The following is a 17,430-nucleotide window of genomic DNA, read 5'->3' on the forward strand; positions in this document are numbered from 1 at the left end:
TATTAGGTATATCGAATGCTTGCGAAGATTTCACGCTTACTCACTATTACTATCGTATTATTTTCTGAGTTCATGTAGTGATATTATACATCTATTCTCGTTAAGTAAATATTCAATACTATTCCATGTATCGTGTGTAATTTACTTATGCTCTGTTAAAGAATAAAAAGTAAAATGAAACGAAATAGAACAAACAAAGGCTTTGACAAAACGAATTTAAATACATAAGATTCACGTATTAAGTCTTCTGACTTACCGCCAGCCATAAGACATAAAAATTTAGACAAATAAACAAATTGAAAATAAATAAAGGGGTTAAAATATGCATGATGCTTAAAAAACGACTTCCATAATCGACATAGTTTCAATTTCACACAAAAAATAATAGCGAACATAAATACCATCGATTTTTTTTCTTCTTTGTCTCAGTCTTTAAACAAAAGAATGATTCAAAGAATTATTGCTTTCACCCGCATGAAACATAGTCCGCAAATGATAATAGTTTTCATGTAATGGTAGCCCATTAGATGGAAATTTTGAATCTGATGTTTCTGGGTCTTCCATATTCCAGTCAGTCAAACCCTTAAAATCAGTGGGTTGTCGGAGCTCTTCTAGCGAAGGACGAAAATCTGAGAAATTGTTAATGCGATTTAATGTCGGATAACTTGGGTCACTATCAGAAAAATAAAGAGGCTTCAATTTTGACATTAGCGATGCTTTATGTGAACGACCTGGAGTACCAGTTGACGAGTCTGTCAATTCATCATTCTCTTCTGATGCAACGTAATTTCCAAATACGCTGGATTCATACGGAATCCAACCTTCCCTTTCTCGTTTTAAATTTCCAGAGAGTATGGAGACTATCTGGTCATCGTAGTCATCAGTAGTATCGTTGTATACCACTGTGTTATGATCTGACAAATCACTCGACTCAGGTAAATGCTCATCTTTATCATCTGCAAAGAAAGCGTCAAGGCTGTGTAAAGTAGTTACGAGTTCACCCAAAGAATTCTCTCCAGAAGACCCGCGGCTGTTCGTAGGAATATGTCGAGGATAGTTTGATACCTCTTCAGCATGAAATCGAATTTCAGGAGTTTTCAAAGAATCACCTGTTTCGGGGCATGTATAAAAGATGGTGTGTACGTTCTTCTTGGTCAATGTTAGTGCATAATCAGCGTTGGGTTCACACCAGCCGGTTTCGTCAGGTATTTCACAAAAGTGAGCAAATCTAGCGTCAGTGCTTTTGGTCTTTGGATCAACCATTAGCAGCTTAAACGTCTGCACGTCTGAAGGCCCTGAAATAGACAATGGCATAGTCAAAAGCTTTAATGCATCCATCACATAATCGGTTGATAACAGTCTGAGTAAAGGAGAAATTAAATTTAATCCAAGGCCGCTATATGTTTTATCGTCAAAATGCAGCTTTGGTAGTACGTTATCCAAAATCCTCAGTGTAGATTTCCGAATCCATGGCATATTATTTGACAAAAACATTGAAAGAATGGTTATAATTTCTAAGGCAAAATCTTCAAAAAAGTTAGAGGTTATATATGAGACAGCACATTTTAAAAAGTCATCCGAGCTCCTAAACTGTCTGTTCATAAACGTTTTTATCAACTCGATTAATTCAATATTCTCATATGAATATGCCAAACTCGTTAATTTCTCACAATAATCATCCAAATTAAATGATAGTTTTTCAGGTCTTTCGTACGTTGTCAGCATTGCCGGTAATGAAACTAACAAGCACGTTAAAAGTCTAAAGTCGACATTTCCAACTATATCTTTATCTCCGTAAGTCATTAGGAGCATGAATAAGCGCATTGACAACTCAAATGATTTTGTTGATCGAAAACCTCGTAATACTAATAGATGAAGGCCATCAAACTGCTCGTACCATGACTTCGGTAAAGAGTCTATTAAGTGTTGAGGGAATTCTGGAAGATGTTCTGTTCTTTTAAGATAGTCATATGTAATTTTCACTGCGTGTAAAAACTCTTCTTCGTGAACAGTAGTGAGGCATGCCACTGAAGTCCAAAATAATTGAGGATAAAGCATCAGATCAGAAGGCTCCATAGCCCTAACGTACGCATTTATAGTGGCAAGTATTTCAACAGAATAAGCGCATAAGTACTTTTCTTGATCGGAAATTGTTCCAACTAATCTGGCTATTAAATTTAATTGAATGTCAGTATCAAACTTGGGAAGCAGACAACGGAAAACCTGAAATGAATTACAAGCTAGTCGCCTTGAAGGGCATGTTGTAGCCCAGTTCAAGGCTATTTTACCCCATATCTGTATCAAATCCGGATAGGTGTTTACTAACACTTCATTGGTTTTGGTAATTAAGTGATCATAGCGAGTAGTCGTGAAGTCTTTCAAACGATCGATTTTCGTGTTGGCGGAGAATATATTTTCAGAACCCAGCAAGCTAAAATAGTTATCATCAGAATACAACCTCCCTTCCATTGCTTGAACTTTTTCAACAATATAGTGAATGATTTGACGGCATTGCTTTTGAACTATTTTAGAATAATGATCCAATTGTATGAAAGCTGCTTGAAGGATTGTAGCTACCTCATTAGCCCCAATCATAATAGATGGATTAGGGACTATGTCCATTAATAGTAATAAAGCCAATTGGCATGGTGAATAGAATATCGAATCTTTTTCCGAAGGAAAAAGGATATCTAGATCTGCAATGTATGTATGATTTGAATTTTCAATACTGTAGGAAAATATTTCCTGATTTTCGTTGGAAACATTAGTTGAAGATATAAAAGACAACAATGTAGCGTACAAGCCCAAAAGCAGTTCGGTTTTTGCAAGGTAAATTGTGATTTGTCGTGTACATTCAACAAACGCAAAAGTTTTTCGATTAAAGCATTGTTGCATCAAGAAAAATAAAATTACAGTCCAATTTTTCTTATGTCCAGACAAAGCTAAAGACGTCCAAAGTGCTTCAATCTCGTTAGGCAAATCCTTAGTGTATTTCGTGGTAATTTCGATTAAGCCAATCAATGTGGTGACGGTATAAAATTCAAATGTTTTATTACCGACATCCATTTTGAGCTCCAGGTTTTGTAACCAAGGAAGCAAAACGGTAACTAATCCTCGTCGATGAAAATCACCATAGTTAAAATATCTCAAGCATTCGGATGTCAACGCAAAAGAATCCCCGGAAAAATCACTAGCAAGTTGAACTGAAAATAAGTACTGAGGTTTTAAATATAGAGCAGGATTACTCGATTCTAAGAAGCTCTTCATTTCCATCATGGCCGTTAACGTAAAGCTGTTCAGCCGGAATTTTCCTAATAGCTCAAAAGCTTTCAGCCTAACGGATATATTGTTTGCAGAGAGCTTTACTAGACAAAGCGGTAATAACTTTGGAATACTTAAATGTCCAACTTCAGTTTGAATGAGCATTTCTGAGAGGGCCAAAAAGAAAAAATCACATATTTGTTGTGGAATTCCTTGTAAAAAACATTTTTCTATCACTTTTTGAAGTAGTAACTCATAATCGCAGTTTTTTATTAGTAAGGTACACAGGCCCTTTCTAGCAAGGTTAATAATAACTTTGGAAGGAGAGTGTAAAATGGCCGTATACCAATTCAGTAAAACCTCGACGTCGAAAGAAAATATAGCTTCATCTAGTTCTTGATGAAGCCTAGAAGTGCTCAAAGTTATCATAGCTTTAATTGCCAAATATTCAAGGTTCTGTTTAGCTGCTTCAAACGACGCAAGGAGACGATCACGTTCCCTTATATCTTTATGGCTTTCAACTATATTAAAACGAATTTCATCTTGATGATTTTTCATGATTTCTTGTGCTGGACCAAAACCGGTCCACTCATCTAAGAGTTTCCAACAAGACACTCGACCAGACAGTGGCAGAATTTCGAGCCCGTCGTTCAGATTTTGGAATAATATTAGTTTCTCGAGAAGTTGCGCAAAATAGCATTTAATCTTAAATGAACTCACATCAGTTTGCGTACAAGAAGTTAAAAAGATTTTTAGATCCTTTAAAAACTCAGATATAATTAACAAAGTATCACCTTCCTCTCTAATCGAGTCATGTATCAAAAGGTGAGAAGTTAGAGCAAAGATATGAGCTATTTCAGACCTCAGTAGGTTATCAGATTTATTGCGTCGTCCGAAGTTTGAGAAGTTTAGATTCCGAAGCAAAAACTCCGGTTTCTCCTCCTTTAAAAATGAAATATAAGGCTTTAAAGATTTGACTAGTTGGGGAAATGCATTTATGTTAATACAACCAGTAGCAAACACTACAGCCTCGCGAATAGGGGAAAATTCGACGAAAATTAATGGGAGTATCATGCTAAAAAGGCTTTCAGCAGAAGTAATCTTCATAGTCTCCTGTAAGCTTCGTAAATGAGTACCGGACTGAACTGCTGTTAAAGCTCGTCGTAAGTTTGTTTGCGATAAGTCCAGATTAGAGGTATAAGTAATAGTGCAACAAGCAACAATTAAATACAACTTCCACTGGACAAGGAGATACTCAGGAAATTCGTTATTTTTCACAGCAATTTTTAAATTAAAATTGGTGTCTGAGGTGTCAATTTTCGAAAGCAATGTTGATGTTATGCTAGGTAATTTGGTACACACGGTGTTCCTTAATAACGCCATCGTAGTCGGGAACCGTTCAAAGCAAAGTTTTATAAATTTTGGAAAAACGTTATACCAAATTGATATATCAACCCCACTATTTGAAGTTGCAAGCTTGAGCAACATATCTTTTGTACCGTCGTTTATGAATTTTCGTAAACGTGAACGTTCAGCAGCAGTTGGAAGATGACTCTCTACGCTTAGAATAGAAGCGTCACAATCTTTCAATACATCGACGATAGTAGGCTCAGAACAGACTTCTCCATCCGTATAGTTATCAGAAGATAACACTAGGTATTCCGTGTTTAATTTTTTCACATCGTTGAGCAAAGCTACTGCAAATTGGCGAATATCAACGGAGGGAGAAGAAAGATGCAAAACAGCAAGTGATTGAATTTCTTCAATAATCATCCAGCTTTGAGTTTCATCATAATCCTGCTTCCCCATGCTTGTGCTCTCACTGTCTGAAGCATGACTAGATTTGGTACTTAAATAAGAACTTCGTTTTTCAATTACAGCCTCCTGTTGTTGAATCCAAATTTGTATAACTTCGTGATAAGTACAAAGTAAGTGCTCTGATCCTTGAACAAGCTTTCTAGATAAACATGAAATTATTGGCTTAGTCTTATTGAGCTTTGATGCAAAATAGAGAAGAGCATTATGACACGAGAGTTGAATGACTTTGTTAGGACAATTTAAGCACTTGATGTATGCATCGATTATTTTTGGTTCAATTTTACCAACTAAACAAGGAAAAATTTTTAAGGAATTGCTATATAAGCCCAAGTAACCAGCAGAATTTCGTGAGTTATAATAGCGATTGATGTCGTTCGAGAGTTGCAGCGTTAGAAAAAGAGCACTGTTTGATATATTTTTTATAAACGTTTCCCAGCAAGAACCTGCTGCATTACTCCATAGATCAATAAATTGAAACTCGATAAAATTAAACAATTCTTTAGGGGAGTTTTTTTGCTTGATATCCTGCAATACATAATACGAGGAACGTATTACGATCATCATTTTCTCACAACCCATGTTCTCATCAAAGACATCCATTAATAGGGGCTCCAAAATTTCATTTATTATATAGTTCGGATAATGAGGAGCAAGAACTCTTAGGATTTGCGAGAACCCTTCAACTTCATCGACTGTAGCAAATGGGGTAACATTAAAAGTCTTTCCTTGTAAAAATATAGGCTTTAAAATGTAGGTGATGGCTTTTAATGTTTCATCCGTAATTTCTTGAAGACGATTAAAACAGACCCAAAAAACCTTGGCCACGGATTTTAAACCTGTATTTCGAAGTCGTCTATCTTTTATACGAACAAAAGAAGCCTCCAACGTTGGCAACCAGTTTTCTAAAAAAAACTCTTTCGGGGAAAGGCATAATAACGAACAAAGGAAAGGAAACCATACTTGCCAATATTTGGATTTGGTACATGACTTAAATGCAATGGGATAAAGGGTGTGTATGGTGCGTACCCAGGCAGGGATATTTACTTCAAAGGTGGCATGTATAATAAGTGGAGAAAGAAGATTTTCAAACAGAAAAGCATGCTCAATCCGCACTGCTTGATTTGATTTGATGAAAAAAGATGCTAAAGATTCCAGGAATGCGACACATTCCTCCAAGTGTGCTATCGGGTATAAGCGTATGTGAAGATGTCTCATAGCACGGAGAATATATATAAGATAAGCTTCCCTAACTTCGGTATCCATGTTTGATTTTTCTAGATTTTCGATTTCTTCTATAAATCGATCGGATACCATGACAAAATTGAAGCGAGAAAGACTTCCCAATAAGTAAGCAAAGCTCTCCCAATTTGCGAGCCTCAAAGAAGAAGAATTGGTCGGAAGATTTTTTGGATTCAACAACTGATGGAAAATGCATTCTAGTAACGAAGAAACTGTGGTTTCTTCAAGGGTATTATTGGGGAGACTTTCTGTTATTTCGGACAAGGAGCGGCAAAGGATATAAACAGAGACAAAGTTCTTCCTTTCTGCTACGAGATGTGGAACATTTTTGGAGTTAGTAACACTGACGCGGACTTTTCTCCAATAAAGAAGCGATTCAATCACGGCCACGGGTTTTTTTATAGCAAGGCCAATTAAAGCTTGAATGCATCTGTCGAATTCTTCATCTTTTCCTTTCCGTAGAAGACGAATTGCATCTTGTTCGTTCACTATAAATGAAACTTGACTCGGTTGTGTTTGTTGATTGAATTGATGACGAGAAAGGTAAAATATTTTTTGCTCTGATATCCTAACGAACTGTGTAAATAGTATATGCAGAGCATAATCAACCGCTGAGTGTTGTTGTTCTTCTTGTGAGGAAGTATTAATTTCCTCCCCATATAAAGGTTCTTCTTGAGCAGTTTCATTCAAGTTCATTCAGCTTATCATTATATATTCTAGGTCTGCCAAGTATATAGCAATTCTAGATCTCAATGCTCAAAAACAGTGTTGGAATATCCCGCCAATATAAGGAAAAATAATTAAGGTCGGAATCAAAGTGCCTTTCTAGAAAAAAGATTCAATTGTTACACGTTGTTGCATAAGACCCAGGAATTTAAGTAGAATGTAGCCAAATACCCTGATTTAAATAACCAAACGTTGATGAGTATGTAAACTGTTAACAGAATTTGATTGAAGATGTAGGTGATTACCAAAAAGCAGCGTAGAGAGTTGTAGATTTTTTTTAAATCGTTTAAGGAGTTAAGTCAAGTTCATTATAAAGCACGCTACCAAAAATCGGTTAAAAATAAGAATCGCTTGCTAGCAATGGAGGTTTGATTCTATGTCCGTCAAAGCATGTTTATTACAAAAATACTCGTAGTAGACATGTTGATTTGCTACATTAGCTACAGAATGATTACAAACTTGAATCGTACGTTGCAAAATAATGCGTTCAATTTTTAAACGATAAAGGGTGTTTTGTCGAAAACCTCTCTAAACGGTGCCGTTCATTAGTAGATGCGATACCATACAACTGACTAGTTATTCAGAGTATGCAATATACAACTTGGTTAATCCACATACAAGTGCGAAAACGAATTTGTCAAAATAGCCTGTAGGAAACCAGTTAGCCTAATGAAGGGAAAGAAAGGAGTGTTGAGATTATGTATGCAGAATTGATACAAAAAATGGGTATTTATAGAATATCCAGAAAAAAACTAAAAATAGAATAAAAAAATTATGAGAAAAGGATTCGGAAACTTATAAAGAGGAGAAGGTCGTACATTGAGCAGACACCAAACCTACTAACAATAAAATGAAAAAGATTTAAGAAGAAGCAGCGGCCGAGGAGACTTCTGGTACAATAAACTTGTTAACTCTTCGAATAGTTGGTTCTTCCTCTGGTCTAGGCAAGCTGGTTTGTCGATCAAAAACGATACCAACATACTTCCTGGTGCGGCGAAGGGAGATTTGCTTTTGAAAAAATTTAACGTACCCGGAAACGGTTGCAAAAATAGTAAAATCACGTCCAAGTTTGGCATTGTCTCCAGGATGGAACTTTGTACCTCTTTGTCGTATCAAAATTTCACCAGCATTCACGTATTGGTTCTCTGAACGCTTAACACCAAGACGACGGCCAGCTGAATCACCTGAATTCTTTGCAGAACCTCCTCCATGCTTGGCTGATGTTCGAATAGGAGGAAACGTTAAGGAAAAAGGCATTAGTCTCAAGGGACTTGGACTTTGCCTGCGAAGCAAAGCTGAGGATAACTCATTCATAAACGTCGATTTTCCAATCATGGTAAATAATGCTTCTTTTCAATCCGGAAGAAACTGGGATTGTGGAGCGGTAAGAACCGGTGTTGTTTCTTTGTCAAATGTCAGATATTTATTCTTTGAAGAAAAAGTCAAAGCACAAAAAAGGCAAACAACGTCTCAATAGTTATTAATTATTTGAAAGACGGTAAACTTACTCGACAATCGGTTCTGTTTAAAGGCACTTTTACGAATGGATTCTGGGACTGTGTATGCACTAACTATCACTCTAGCTCATTATGAAAGGTTAACGATATTTTCAAACGGTCAGTCTCTTGGGCTTTCGCTGCACTACACGCAAATTCTCCCTGCTTAAATGTACTACAGAAAACGAGAACAAGCATTCAATCCCGATGAAATCCATGCGCGGTTAAAATCAGTTTCTTTGCTAGCTAATTTGTATTTCAGCGGTATATAATTTGTTGTTCTTCATTCCTAAGAACGAGGATAGTGAGCTTAAATTATGAATTAAGGAGTTGGACAGCGCTTGTGTAAAACGAACCAACGAAGCTTACTGTACTCCACTTTCTCTTGGCACATACACTTTCGACTCAAACTGCGTTCAATCATTGATTGAAAAAGCCATGCCATGTCGATTAGGAAGAAAACCTTACGTTGACGAGCAAAGAGTTTTTTGTCGTTCCCATAATAATGGTCTGGCTTCATCGCCGTTGGTACCTTCATCTGAAGCATGAAACCTATATGCACTGCAGTGATTATTACTACCATACGCGTATACATCTTAACTTTCTCTAAGATGAAACGATACCAAATTGCAAAAGTAACTTCTTTTTAGCTATGGAATGAGTTTATGAGCAAAATTATGATACGTGTTTAGTCCATTGAAACGTGCTTCTTGCGTTTCATAAATTACATGGTTTCAGCAGCATTCATGATATTTTTTTTAGAGTTCGCGATAAAAGTGTACAGAATTTAGCTGAAACTAAGCTGCTCTCGAAACGACCTTTAAAGTTGGTACCTAAATTCTTCCTCGTAACCCAAGTTATTGCTACCACCTAAGCAGAACTCCAACAAACGCTTTTCCAAAAAGATACAGTAATGTTCGCGTTTGATTGTATTTATATATTTCTTAGATTTATTTTCTTACATCTAAAAGGATTTTAGTGTATAAAGTTTTTGTTAGATTCTTTCGTGTTTTATCAAATTTCCCCAGCAGAAATTGCTTGGAGTTGTTCTACCTTTTCCTAACATGCCCGATTCTGTGGCACTTATTTAATTCTATGAGATCCGGAAGACAGAAGCGGTTCAAAAAACTTAACGATAATGTTCCTTTAACGGATTTACAGCTTGATTGTAATCATGATGATTCTAATTACCGCGCGTCAAATAGACCGTTTGAATTACCTACCGTTCCGACTTTACGACCATCGGACACTGAATTTTCCGATTTCTATTCGTTTTTGCAAAAGAATCAACAAGTATTTTCAGAATGCCCGGCTGCCAAGGTAGTTCCTGCCGCTGGCTGGAATCTACCCATTGCTCTAGATCTTGAAACTTTTAAATTCAAAGGTCAGAAACAAAAATTGCATACGGATTCTTTTCGCTACGATCAAAATTATGATTATTTTAATAAGCTGAAAGAATTTCACGAAGAACGAGGTTTATACTTCAATAAACCTCCAATGCTCCAAAACCAACCATTAGATTTCCTCCAATTAAGAAATACCGTTTCTCACTTCACCAGTTTGGAATCAACCTTGAGCAATTCTTTGCTGTCAAAAATTACAGAGACCTTGAATCTGCCAGATTCCAAGGATGTCAGACAAATTCTTGCTCGAACTTACGAACGTTATATCAAACCGTATGAACGAACACAATCACATACTTCTTCTGCCAACCCTAGCTTGGTTTCTCGATCCACAAGAATTTCTCGTAGTTCCGTTGCTCATACCTCTACTGATGCACCCCCAATGTCCGAACATGATACTTCTCGATCAAATGGATCGCAGACAGTTGGTAAACGCACTTTTCTTGAGCGCGGCGAACAATGCGAATTTTGTGCTTCGGATTCAAATCCAGAAACTATTTTGCTTTGTGATGGTTGTGAATGTGCCTATCATATATCCTGTCTCGACCCTCCATTGAATGCTGTCCCCAAAGAGGATTGGTACTGTGATACATGCAAGCACGGCATTCATTCGTATGATCCAAGAAAAGGGCAGCATTGGACTGTGGCTACCTTCAGAGACCATTCCAACAAATATATGGAAGCACTATTGAGTAAAAAAGCCATGCCCGTCGATCCCACCGAAAACGATTTGGAAAACTTGTACTGGTCGATGATGGATGAATACTCTTTGCTTTCAGAGCAACATCAAGTTGAAAGATTTACTACTTCGTCCATCAGCTCCTTACCATCTAAAGAGTTACAACCTTCAAATCAATCTTCCTTTGACGGTTGGAACCTTCGTAATATTCCTCATCATAAATCCTCTCCTTTTAATTTTACAATTTCCGATATGCATTCTTTAGCCAATCCGCAAATGTCTATAGGCATGGCATACTCTACTTACGAATGGCAACAGTCCCCTATCGGTACTTCCCAAGTGTATCACAATAGATATGGCAGCACCGTCACATGGTATATTTTGCCTCCAGATCAAACAGAGAAATTTGAAAAGTTTGTTCATGATCTGGATAATAGCTACGAAGATAGTTTTTTTCTTGACCCCTCTTTCCAGTTACCTTTTCCTATGTCACCAGCACTTCTTTTGTCTAATGGAATTCAAGTCATGGCTGTAGATTTACGGCCCAACGAATTTTTAGTTGTGTCTCCCAAGAGTTACCATTTTGGATTTCACCTTGGATTTGGATGCTTAGAAACAGCTCATTTTGCCACGATCGAATGGATTAAAGATGATATATTGAAAAGTAGTTTGGGTCGCATGAAAGATTTACATATCTATTCCCCTATTTCGTATGATGCTATTATAATTTCCATGGCTTTGTCGCGGTTACCCGAATTTACAAATGACTGGTTTATTGAGAAGCTTCAAGGCGTCATAAGCTTTGAAGTACAGCAAAGAGAGCTGTTATCAAAATCACAACCAAAGGTTACAATAAGACAGTTGCAAGACCATCCTATTCCGCAGGTCGTTTGTTCAAAATGTCAATCTATGACATTTACGTCGTACGTTAAAACACACGTTTCGAGTGAGATTTATTGCCTTGAACATTATATGAGAGATTCCGAGATCTCTTCTCAACCTTCAACTGTTTACTATCGATGGGGAACATCCGAGTTGTCAAGACTTTTAGATCGGTTTTCTGCGTTTGTCAGAGCGCCTGTTGAGTGGTCCGAAAAATTAAAAACCATTTTATTAGCAACTCCCAAACCTCATATAAAATCTCTCGAAGCCCTGTTAGCTGATGCCGAATACGCAATGCTAAATACTAAGGATACTTCAGCCTTGCGGAGTTTCATCCGTAAAGCTAATGCCTGGATTAATTCGATCAATCATTATTTAAGCATCTCTCCGATAAAGAAAAGGAAAGAAAAAAAGCTATCATTTATGAAGATTCATGATCAACGAGTAAATTCTACTGGTATGCGTGACTTAGAAAATCTGTTTCAAGTATTACAAAAATCAAAGGATATGGCTTTTACTTGTGAAGAAATTGAAGCTATGAAAAAAAAGGTATCAGATTTACTTCAATTCAGGGTTCGATTAACCGAAGTTTTTTCTGGTTCATTAGACAGAAGGATGTGCCAGAACTTATTGAATGAGGCAGAATCTTTAGGATTTATGTTCCCTGAATTAACGATCATTCAGAAATATTTGACACAATATGATTGGCTTGACATGTTCTACGCTATTGAAACTGAAAAGACATCAGACGCTGATTTAGAAAAACTCATATCCTTTGGTTTAGCTGCCGGTGTTCCTGAGGACAATGATCATATGATTTTTGTTAGAGCTATGAAAGGGAGAGCGGAAATTTGGGAAAACCAGGTTCGTGATGTACTATCTAAAAGTAATGTATCTTACGATCGTTTGAGTCTTCTCAAAGATGAAGCTTTGACGCTCTGTGTTGATAAAGTTTTGTACACCAGGGTTGTTGAAATTTTGCAAAATGCCGAAGAGGTAAAAAGCAAAATTAGCACATTATGCGAACGCTCTCAAGATAAAGCTTTTAAGTTGAGACCTGCAATGGACGAGGTGAAAGACGCTTTGGCTCAAGCTGAAAAACTTCCGATGTTATCTGATAGCATTGTAGCTTTACAGAAAATGTATGATTCGGTTCTCGAATGGATTCGTAGAGGTAAAAGACTTTTCGGAAAAGCTAATGCTCCTTTGGAAATTTTGGGACAGCATTTGGAGTACGTTGAGAAGAGAAACGCCGCTTCTTTGTCTTTACTAGATAGACCGGGCCCTCCGATGGAGCCTTCTTCTCGCGAAGCGAGTCCTGATTCTGAAGGAAAACTTGTATACAAAGTGAAAAGACCACGTATTTTTTGTTTTTGTCGTTTACCTGAAAACGGGGTTATGATAGAATGCGAAATATGTCATGAATGGTATCATGCAAAGTGTTTGAAAATGTCTAAAAAAAAGCTTCGGCAAGATGAGAAATTTACATGCCCTGTTTGCGATTATAGAGTTGAAATACCTCGCTTATCGAATAGACCACGTCTTGAGGATTTGCAGTCCTTGCTTAGGGATGTTGTACTTTTGCCTTTTAAACCAAAAGAAACTGATATTTTGGAAAATGTTGTTGACCTAGGAACACGGTTTCGACAAGAACTCCAAGCATTTGCCCATAATCCATTTAGCCTAACGATGGCTGAAGTATTGTTAGCGAGGTTCTATCTTCGGAAAATGGAAGGAGCAGAAATTTTACTAGCTGATGAAACCAACTTGTTTAGACAAAAGTTGCACGAGTGTGTTCCTATCGCTCCAACTCCGCCGCCCGTAATTGGGGAATCGAAGTCCACCCGTAAGCCGAGACCTACAAAGCGTCAGCGTCAGATAATGAAGCAAGTCGCCGAAGGTGTACTTCCGGAATCGGCAATCGCACCTTCTAGCGCTCAAAATGATAAGAAAGCGCCTATGAACAATAACGGAACAGCAATGAATAAAACAGACAGTCCCCAGAGTGACACAAAAATAAGCCATGAAAATGGACAGTCAAGTACGGCGTTGTTGAAACAATTTAGGTTAACTCCAACAGCTGAATTGAATGGTACATCAAACTTATGTGCTTATTGTCAAAAACCAGCGAACGATGGAAGCTTTACTATGTGTTCAAGGTGCAATAAAGATTATCATTATGGATGTATGGGAGAAATGCCAAATAACTCTGGATACAAGACTTTCACATGTCAGGATTGTAAACACAATTCAGAAGAAACTCCGATGTTTCACAGTAAATTGCGAAATGGGATTCATGCTAAAGATACAGATGTTATGGAAAAGGATGATAACATTGGTAGGTCAAGCTTACCAAATTCGCCATCGGCAACAGTCTCTAAATATTCACGTGTAATGAAAACCCCGGGAGGCATGCAGGACATGCTAATATCTCGAAAATTATCCTGCGGTGAACATGTTTTTTTTGGTACAGACGTTTTTACATCTTTAGGAGATATGGTTACGGAAACTCCAGATGTTACTCTTGATGAATTTGTTGAAAAAAATGATGGCTTAACGGAAAGTTATTTAAATATGTAAAATTAGCACTCTTTAATTAATGTCGTTTAGTTTGTATAATATATATTCTTTTTTTATTCGAACTCATCTAGTCCCTATACAAAAATCTGATTGTATGTAGTGAACTGCAGTCTTAAATACTTCTCAAGAATTGAAGCATCTATTAATTTTGTAAAAACCTGTTCTGTAAGTTTTGTAAAATTAGTGACGCCGGTGAAGCTTGAGGCTCTTCGCGAATTGAAAATAATGTAACGGCTGTACCTGACCAAGGAGACAGTGCAACCGGAGCATTATTGGAGCATTGTCTTAAAGTGATCCTCCACAAATTTAAGAAAATCCAATCTTGAATGTTGGCATTATATTCAACATAGCAGGGTTCGACTTCAAGACTTTGAAGGTTTAGCGGATCCATCAACACAGACTTTCCATTTTCTGATAATATTAGGTCTCTTAACAGGGGTATCTTAAACTCAGAGAACCATGCATGATACTAATCATTAATATACGGAAAACAACAATACACTTACCCAGTTTAAATCTGAATCCGTGAATTCAGGATGGATAGAATGATAGCTTTGTAAAGATTCGTTAAAGTCTTCGTTCGTTGAATGGAGCAACGGTTCAAAGCGATTCGCGTTTTCTTTCAAAGACTTGATCAATAGATAATTTTCTATTATAAAAGGGTGAGTATAGGCACGAATTTGAGATAATAAAATAAGTAGTCATTCTTACCATCTAAATTCCTTGATATTGTAGTAAGCAGCCCTGAAAGTAGCCGTTTGGATAAAATTGCATTGGACTTCTTCGTGAGAAAAACATCAGGTTCAAAGTAGTGGCTGATGAGAGTTATGAGATGCTCCAAAGTCATCAGAGGTAAATTAGAAGAATTCAACAAGATGTTAGAAACTACAAGGCATGCCAGGTGTTGGGAATGGTGACCATCATTTATGTGTGTGATTAAAGTCTGTATTTTTGCGTCAGTATCTACTGCAAATCATGCTGAAAAGAATCATACCAATAAAATATAATTTGTGACGTTAAGCTCATAAATAGGTAATTTTTGAGAAGTGGGAGGAAGCATGGAAGAAGCGTTGCATTTAGCAAAGGACTCAACTAGTTCTTTTTTACTTAAGATTTGCTGCAAACAATATCCAGCAACTTGAGCTATAAACCCGATGTTTGCGTCTTCATTAGAGTCATAATTGATAAAGATGTATAAAAGAGACGATATAAGCTCAGTGAGGAAAGGAAGCTTTTCAAGTTCATTAGCAAATCGAAAATGATTAGTGAGAAGTAAGAAAAAGAAGATTAATGCCTCCTCCAAGTTTTGGTTGGAATTTTGAAAAAATGAAATCATACTCAAAGAATTCTTCAGTGGAAGCGATATGGTTTTGAAAAGGGACGTGGCTAATAAATGAAGATCTTCTGGACGATGGAGTTTTCTCAAGATATCCAACACGGTATTCGTAGAGACAGTTTTTGGTTTTGGAATGGAGATGAGTTGCAGCAAGAGTAAAGCTGAATATCGTCTAAGTACATCCGATGATTGACTTAGCATATTGGGTAACCAGGAGGAAGAATTGATGAAAGCAGTGTTGATGAGAGAGCAAACCAATCTGATATTTGTGTTTCGATTGCTTAAAGCTAAGAGATGCTCTAAAACACTTGCATTCACTCGACCCTGAGACTGATAAAGAGGCTCGGATATAAGGACCATGAGAAAACGAAGCAGGGTTAACTGATGACTTTGATGGTCATAAGAAGGAGGATGTTCTAATTTTTGGAAGACAAGACCTGAAGACCATATCTTCTCTCCGTCAGAGCTCATTATGGAAAGACTCAAGCCAGGCAAGAAACAAATTTGAAGAACTGAGTTTAAGAGTGCAGAAAGAAGACAGACTTCGGTGGGTAAATCGAAACCTGGATAAAAACTTGATATATCCAGTTCTAATTGCATTTTCTCAAAAGCATCTTTTGGAGAAGAGAACAGGTACTCACGAATCCACGAGTGGGATTTCTTCGACTCGTACAAATAAGGAATCAATCTTGTCAAGATTCTAACACTGTTCAAAATGAGTGGCTTCTTTGATTCAATATAGTTTCTTTTCTTTGCATTCTTTTGATAATAGATAATGTTCCAGAGACAGATTTGGACCAACAACGCGAGTTGCGAGAATTCTTCACCTTGGCAAAATTGAAGGATCTCTTTTGGGAATATAAGAGAAAATACATCGTTATCATTGATCAAAGAATTGAAAATCTAGAGACAACTGGTGAGCAAACGAATTCCCTTTTTTCAAGAACTTACAACCTGGTAATCTTCTGGTTTTGCTGGTTCCTTAAGCAATGCCAACAGGGAGTTTCTGAAAGATAGTCTACATGAAAGTGTTAGATTCTATAGAAGAAATGAACTTATGCTTTCTAAGATGAACATAGACTAGTATCATGCCGTTTCTCTTTTACATACTTAGATTCCGCTACTCCCATAGTAAATAAACGAAGGCAAGATCACAAGACACCACCTTGGGAATAAAAACGATTCAAATGATAAAGCAAATGGGTATAATAACAAACAAATTGCTTAGTGTTGTTTCGGTTGGAATTTTCGTGGATGACGAAAATAGAAACGAACCACGGTATTATGTTTGAAATCTGCTACTGAAATCGCTAAGACATAAGGTTATTCAATTTCATTTTTCAGCATTGTCGAATGCATTTCTACAAAAGATAATTCCATCTAATGTTCTTGTTGTAAATGAAAATAATTCTTTTGAGTACTGTCTGGTATTCAAAACATATTTTCACACGGAATCTTTCTTGTTGCATCTGAATACTCGAAAGATGGTACTTTTAGGACGATTCAGAGACGATATAAGAGATTTTCTTCCTACTGTGTCTTTTGCTTTTATAAATTGTCTTTTTTCATCGATTGCTTTACCTCAAACATTCAAAAATTACCATGTTCAAATCGGATAGCAGAAAGGTAATGTATGAGCAGTGAAAAAAAAAAAAGAAGCAAAAAAGAAACAGCGTCTTTAACTTGTGTTCTATTTCTTTCCTCATACATTATTTTTCCAATTGTTTTTTTATTTTTATTTTTTTTGGTCATTTGTTTGTTTATTTACAATTGAACCGAGCACATAATATTAACTAGTAATCACACACAATTTGGGTTTAAGTTATCTGGTCCCGCCAAATTTTCTGCCAACCACATACCGCATATCCGTGCCAAGAGACTGATTCGTTCGTCTAAAAGTTGGACTTAATTTTTTCTGCGCTGGAAATTTTTCAGAAAAGCATTTGTGTAAGAGTGTCTTTTGTAAAACGGATCCTCTGAACGCGTTCACATTCTCCAAACGTACCATAG

General features: G+C 36.8%; 4 protein-coding genes across 4 annotated transcripts; 1 reads left to right on the top strand and 3 right to left on the bottom strand.

Annotated features, from left to right (window-relative positions):
* Nucleotides 1-432: 432 nt before the first annotated feature.
* Nucleotides 433-7,014, bottom strand: mor2 (morphogenesis protein Mor2; the record flags this gene model as incomplete). The annotated part of the gene is made up of 1 exon (XM_056180016.1): nucleotides 433-7,014. One exon carries the CDS (start codon nucleotides 7,012-7,014, stop codon nucleotides 433-435), a length of 6,582 nt encoding a protein of 2,193 aa, XP_056035378.1.
* An 891-nt stretch (nucleotides 7,015-7,905) lies between these two features.
* Nucleotides 7,906-8,379, bottom strand: mrp7 (mitochondrial ribosomal protein subunit L27; the record flags this gene model as incomplete). Its single annotated transcript, XM_056180017.1, has 1 exon — nucleotides 7,906-8,379. The coding sequence occupies one exon, from the start codon at nucleotides 8,377-8,379 to the stop codon at nucleotides 7,906-7,908; it is 474 nt and encodes a 157-aa protein (XP_056035375.1).
* Nucleotides 8,380-9,453: 1,074 nt separating this feature from the next.
* On the top strand, nucleotides 9,454-14,084 carry lid2 (histone demethylase (H3-trimethyl-K4 specific), Lid2 complex subunit Lid2; the record flags this gene model as incomplete). Its single annotated transcript, XM_056180018.1, has 2 exons — nucleotides 9,454-9,461; nucleotides 9,539-14,084. 2 exons carry the CDS (start codon nucleotides 9,454-9,456, stop codon nucleotides 14,082-14,084), a joined length of 4,554 nt encoding a protein of 1,517 aa, XP_056035376.1.
* Nucleotides 14,085-14,226: 142 nt separating this feature from the next.
* SOMG_01226 (HID1-like protein 2, possible Golgi protein (by similarity)) lies at nucleotides 14,227-16,550 on the bottom strand (the record flags this gene model as incomplete). Its single annotated transcript, XM_056180019.1, has 6 exons — nucleotides 14,227-14,553; nucleotides 14,591-14,733; nucleotides 14,796-15,027; nucleotides 15,079-16,323; nucleotides 16,372-16,438; nucleotides 16,531-16,550. 6 exons carry the CDS (start codon nucleotides 16,548-16,550, stop codon nucleotides 14,227-14,229), a joined length of 2,034 nt encoding a protein of 677 aa, XP_056036082.1.
* Between the last annotated feature and the right edge of the window lie 880 nt (nucleotides 16,551-17,430).

The sequence above is a fragment of the Schizosaccharomyces osmophilus genome, chromosome 1, assembly GCF_027921745.1.
Source record: "Schizosaccharomyces osmophilus chromosome 1, complete sequence".
Lineage (NCBI taxonomy): Eukaryota > Fungi > Ascomycota > Schizosaccharomycetes > Schizosaccharomycetales > Schizosaccharomycetaceae > Schizosaccharomyces > Schizosaccharomyces osmophilus.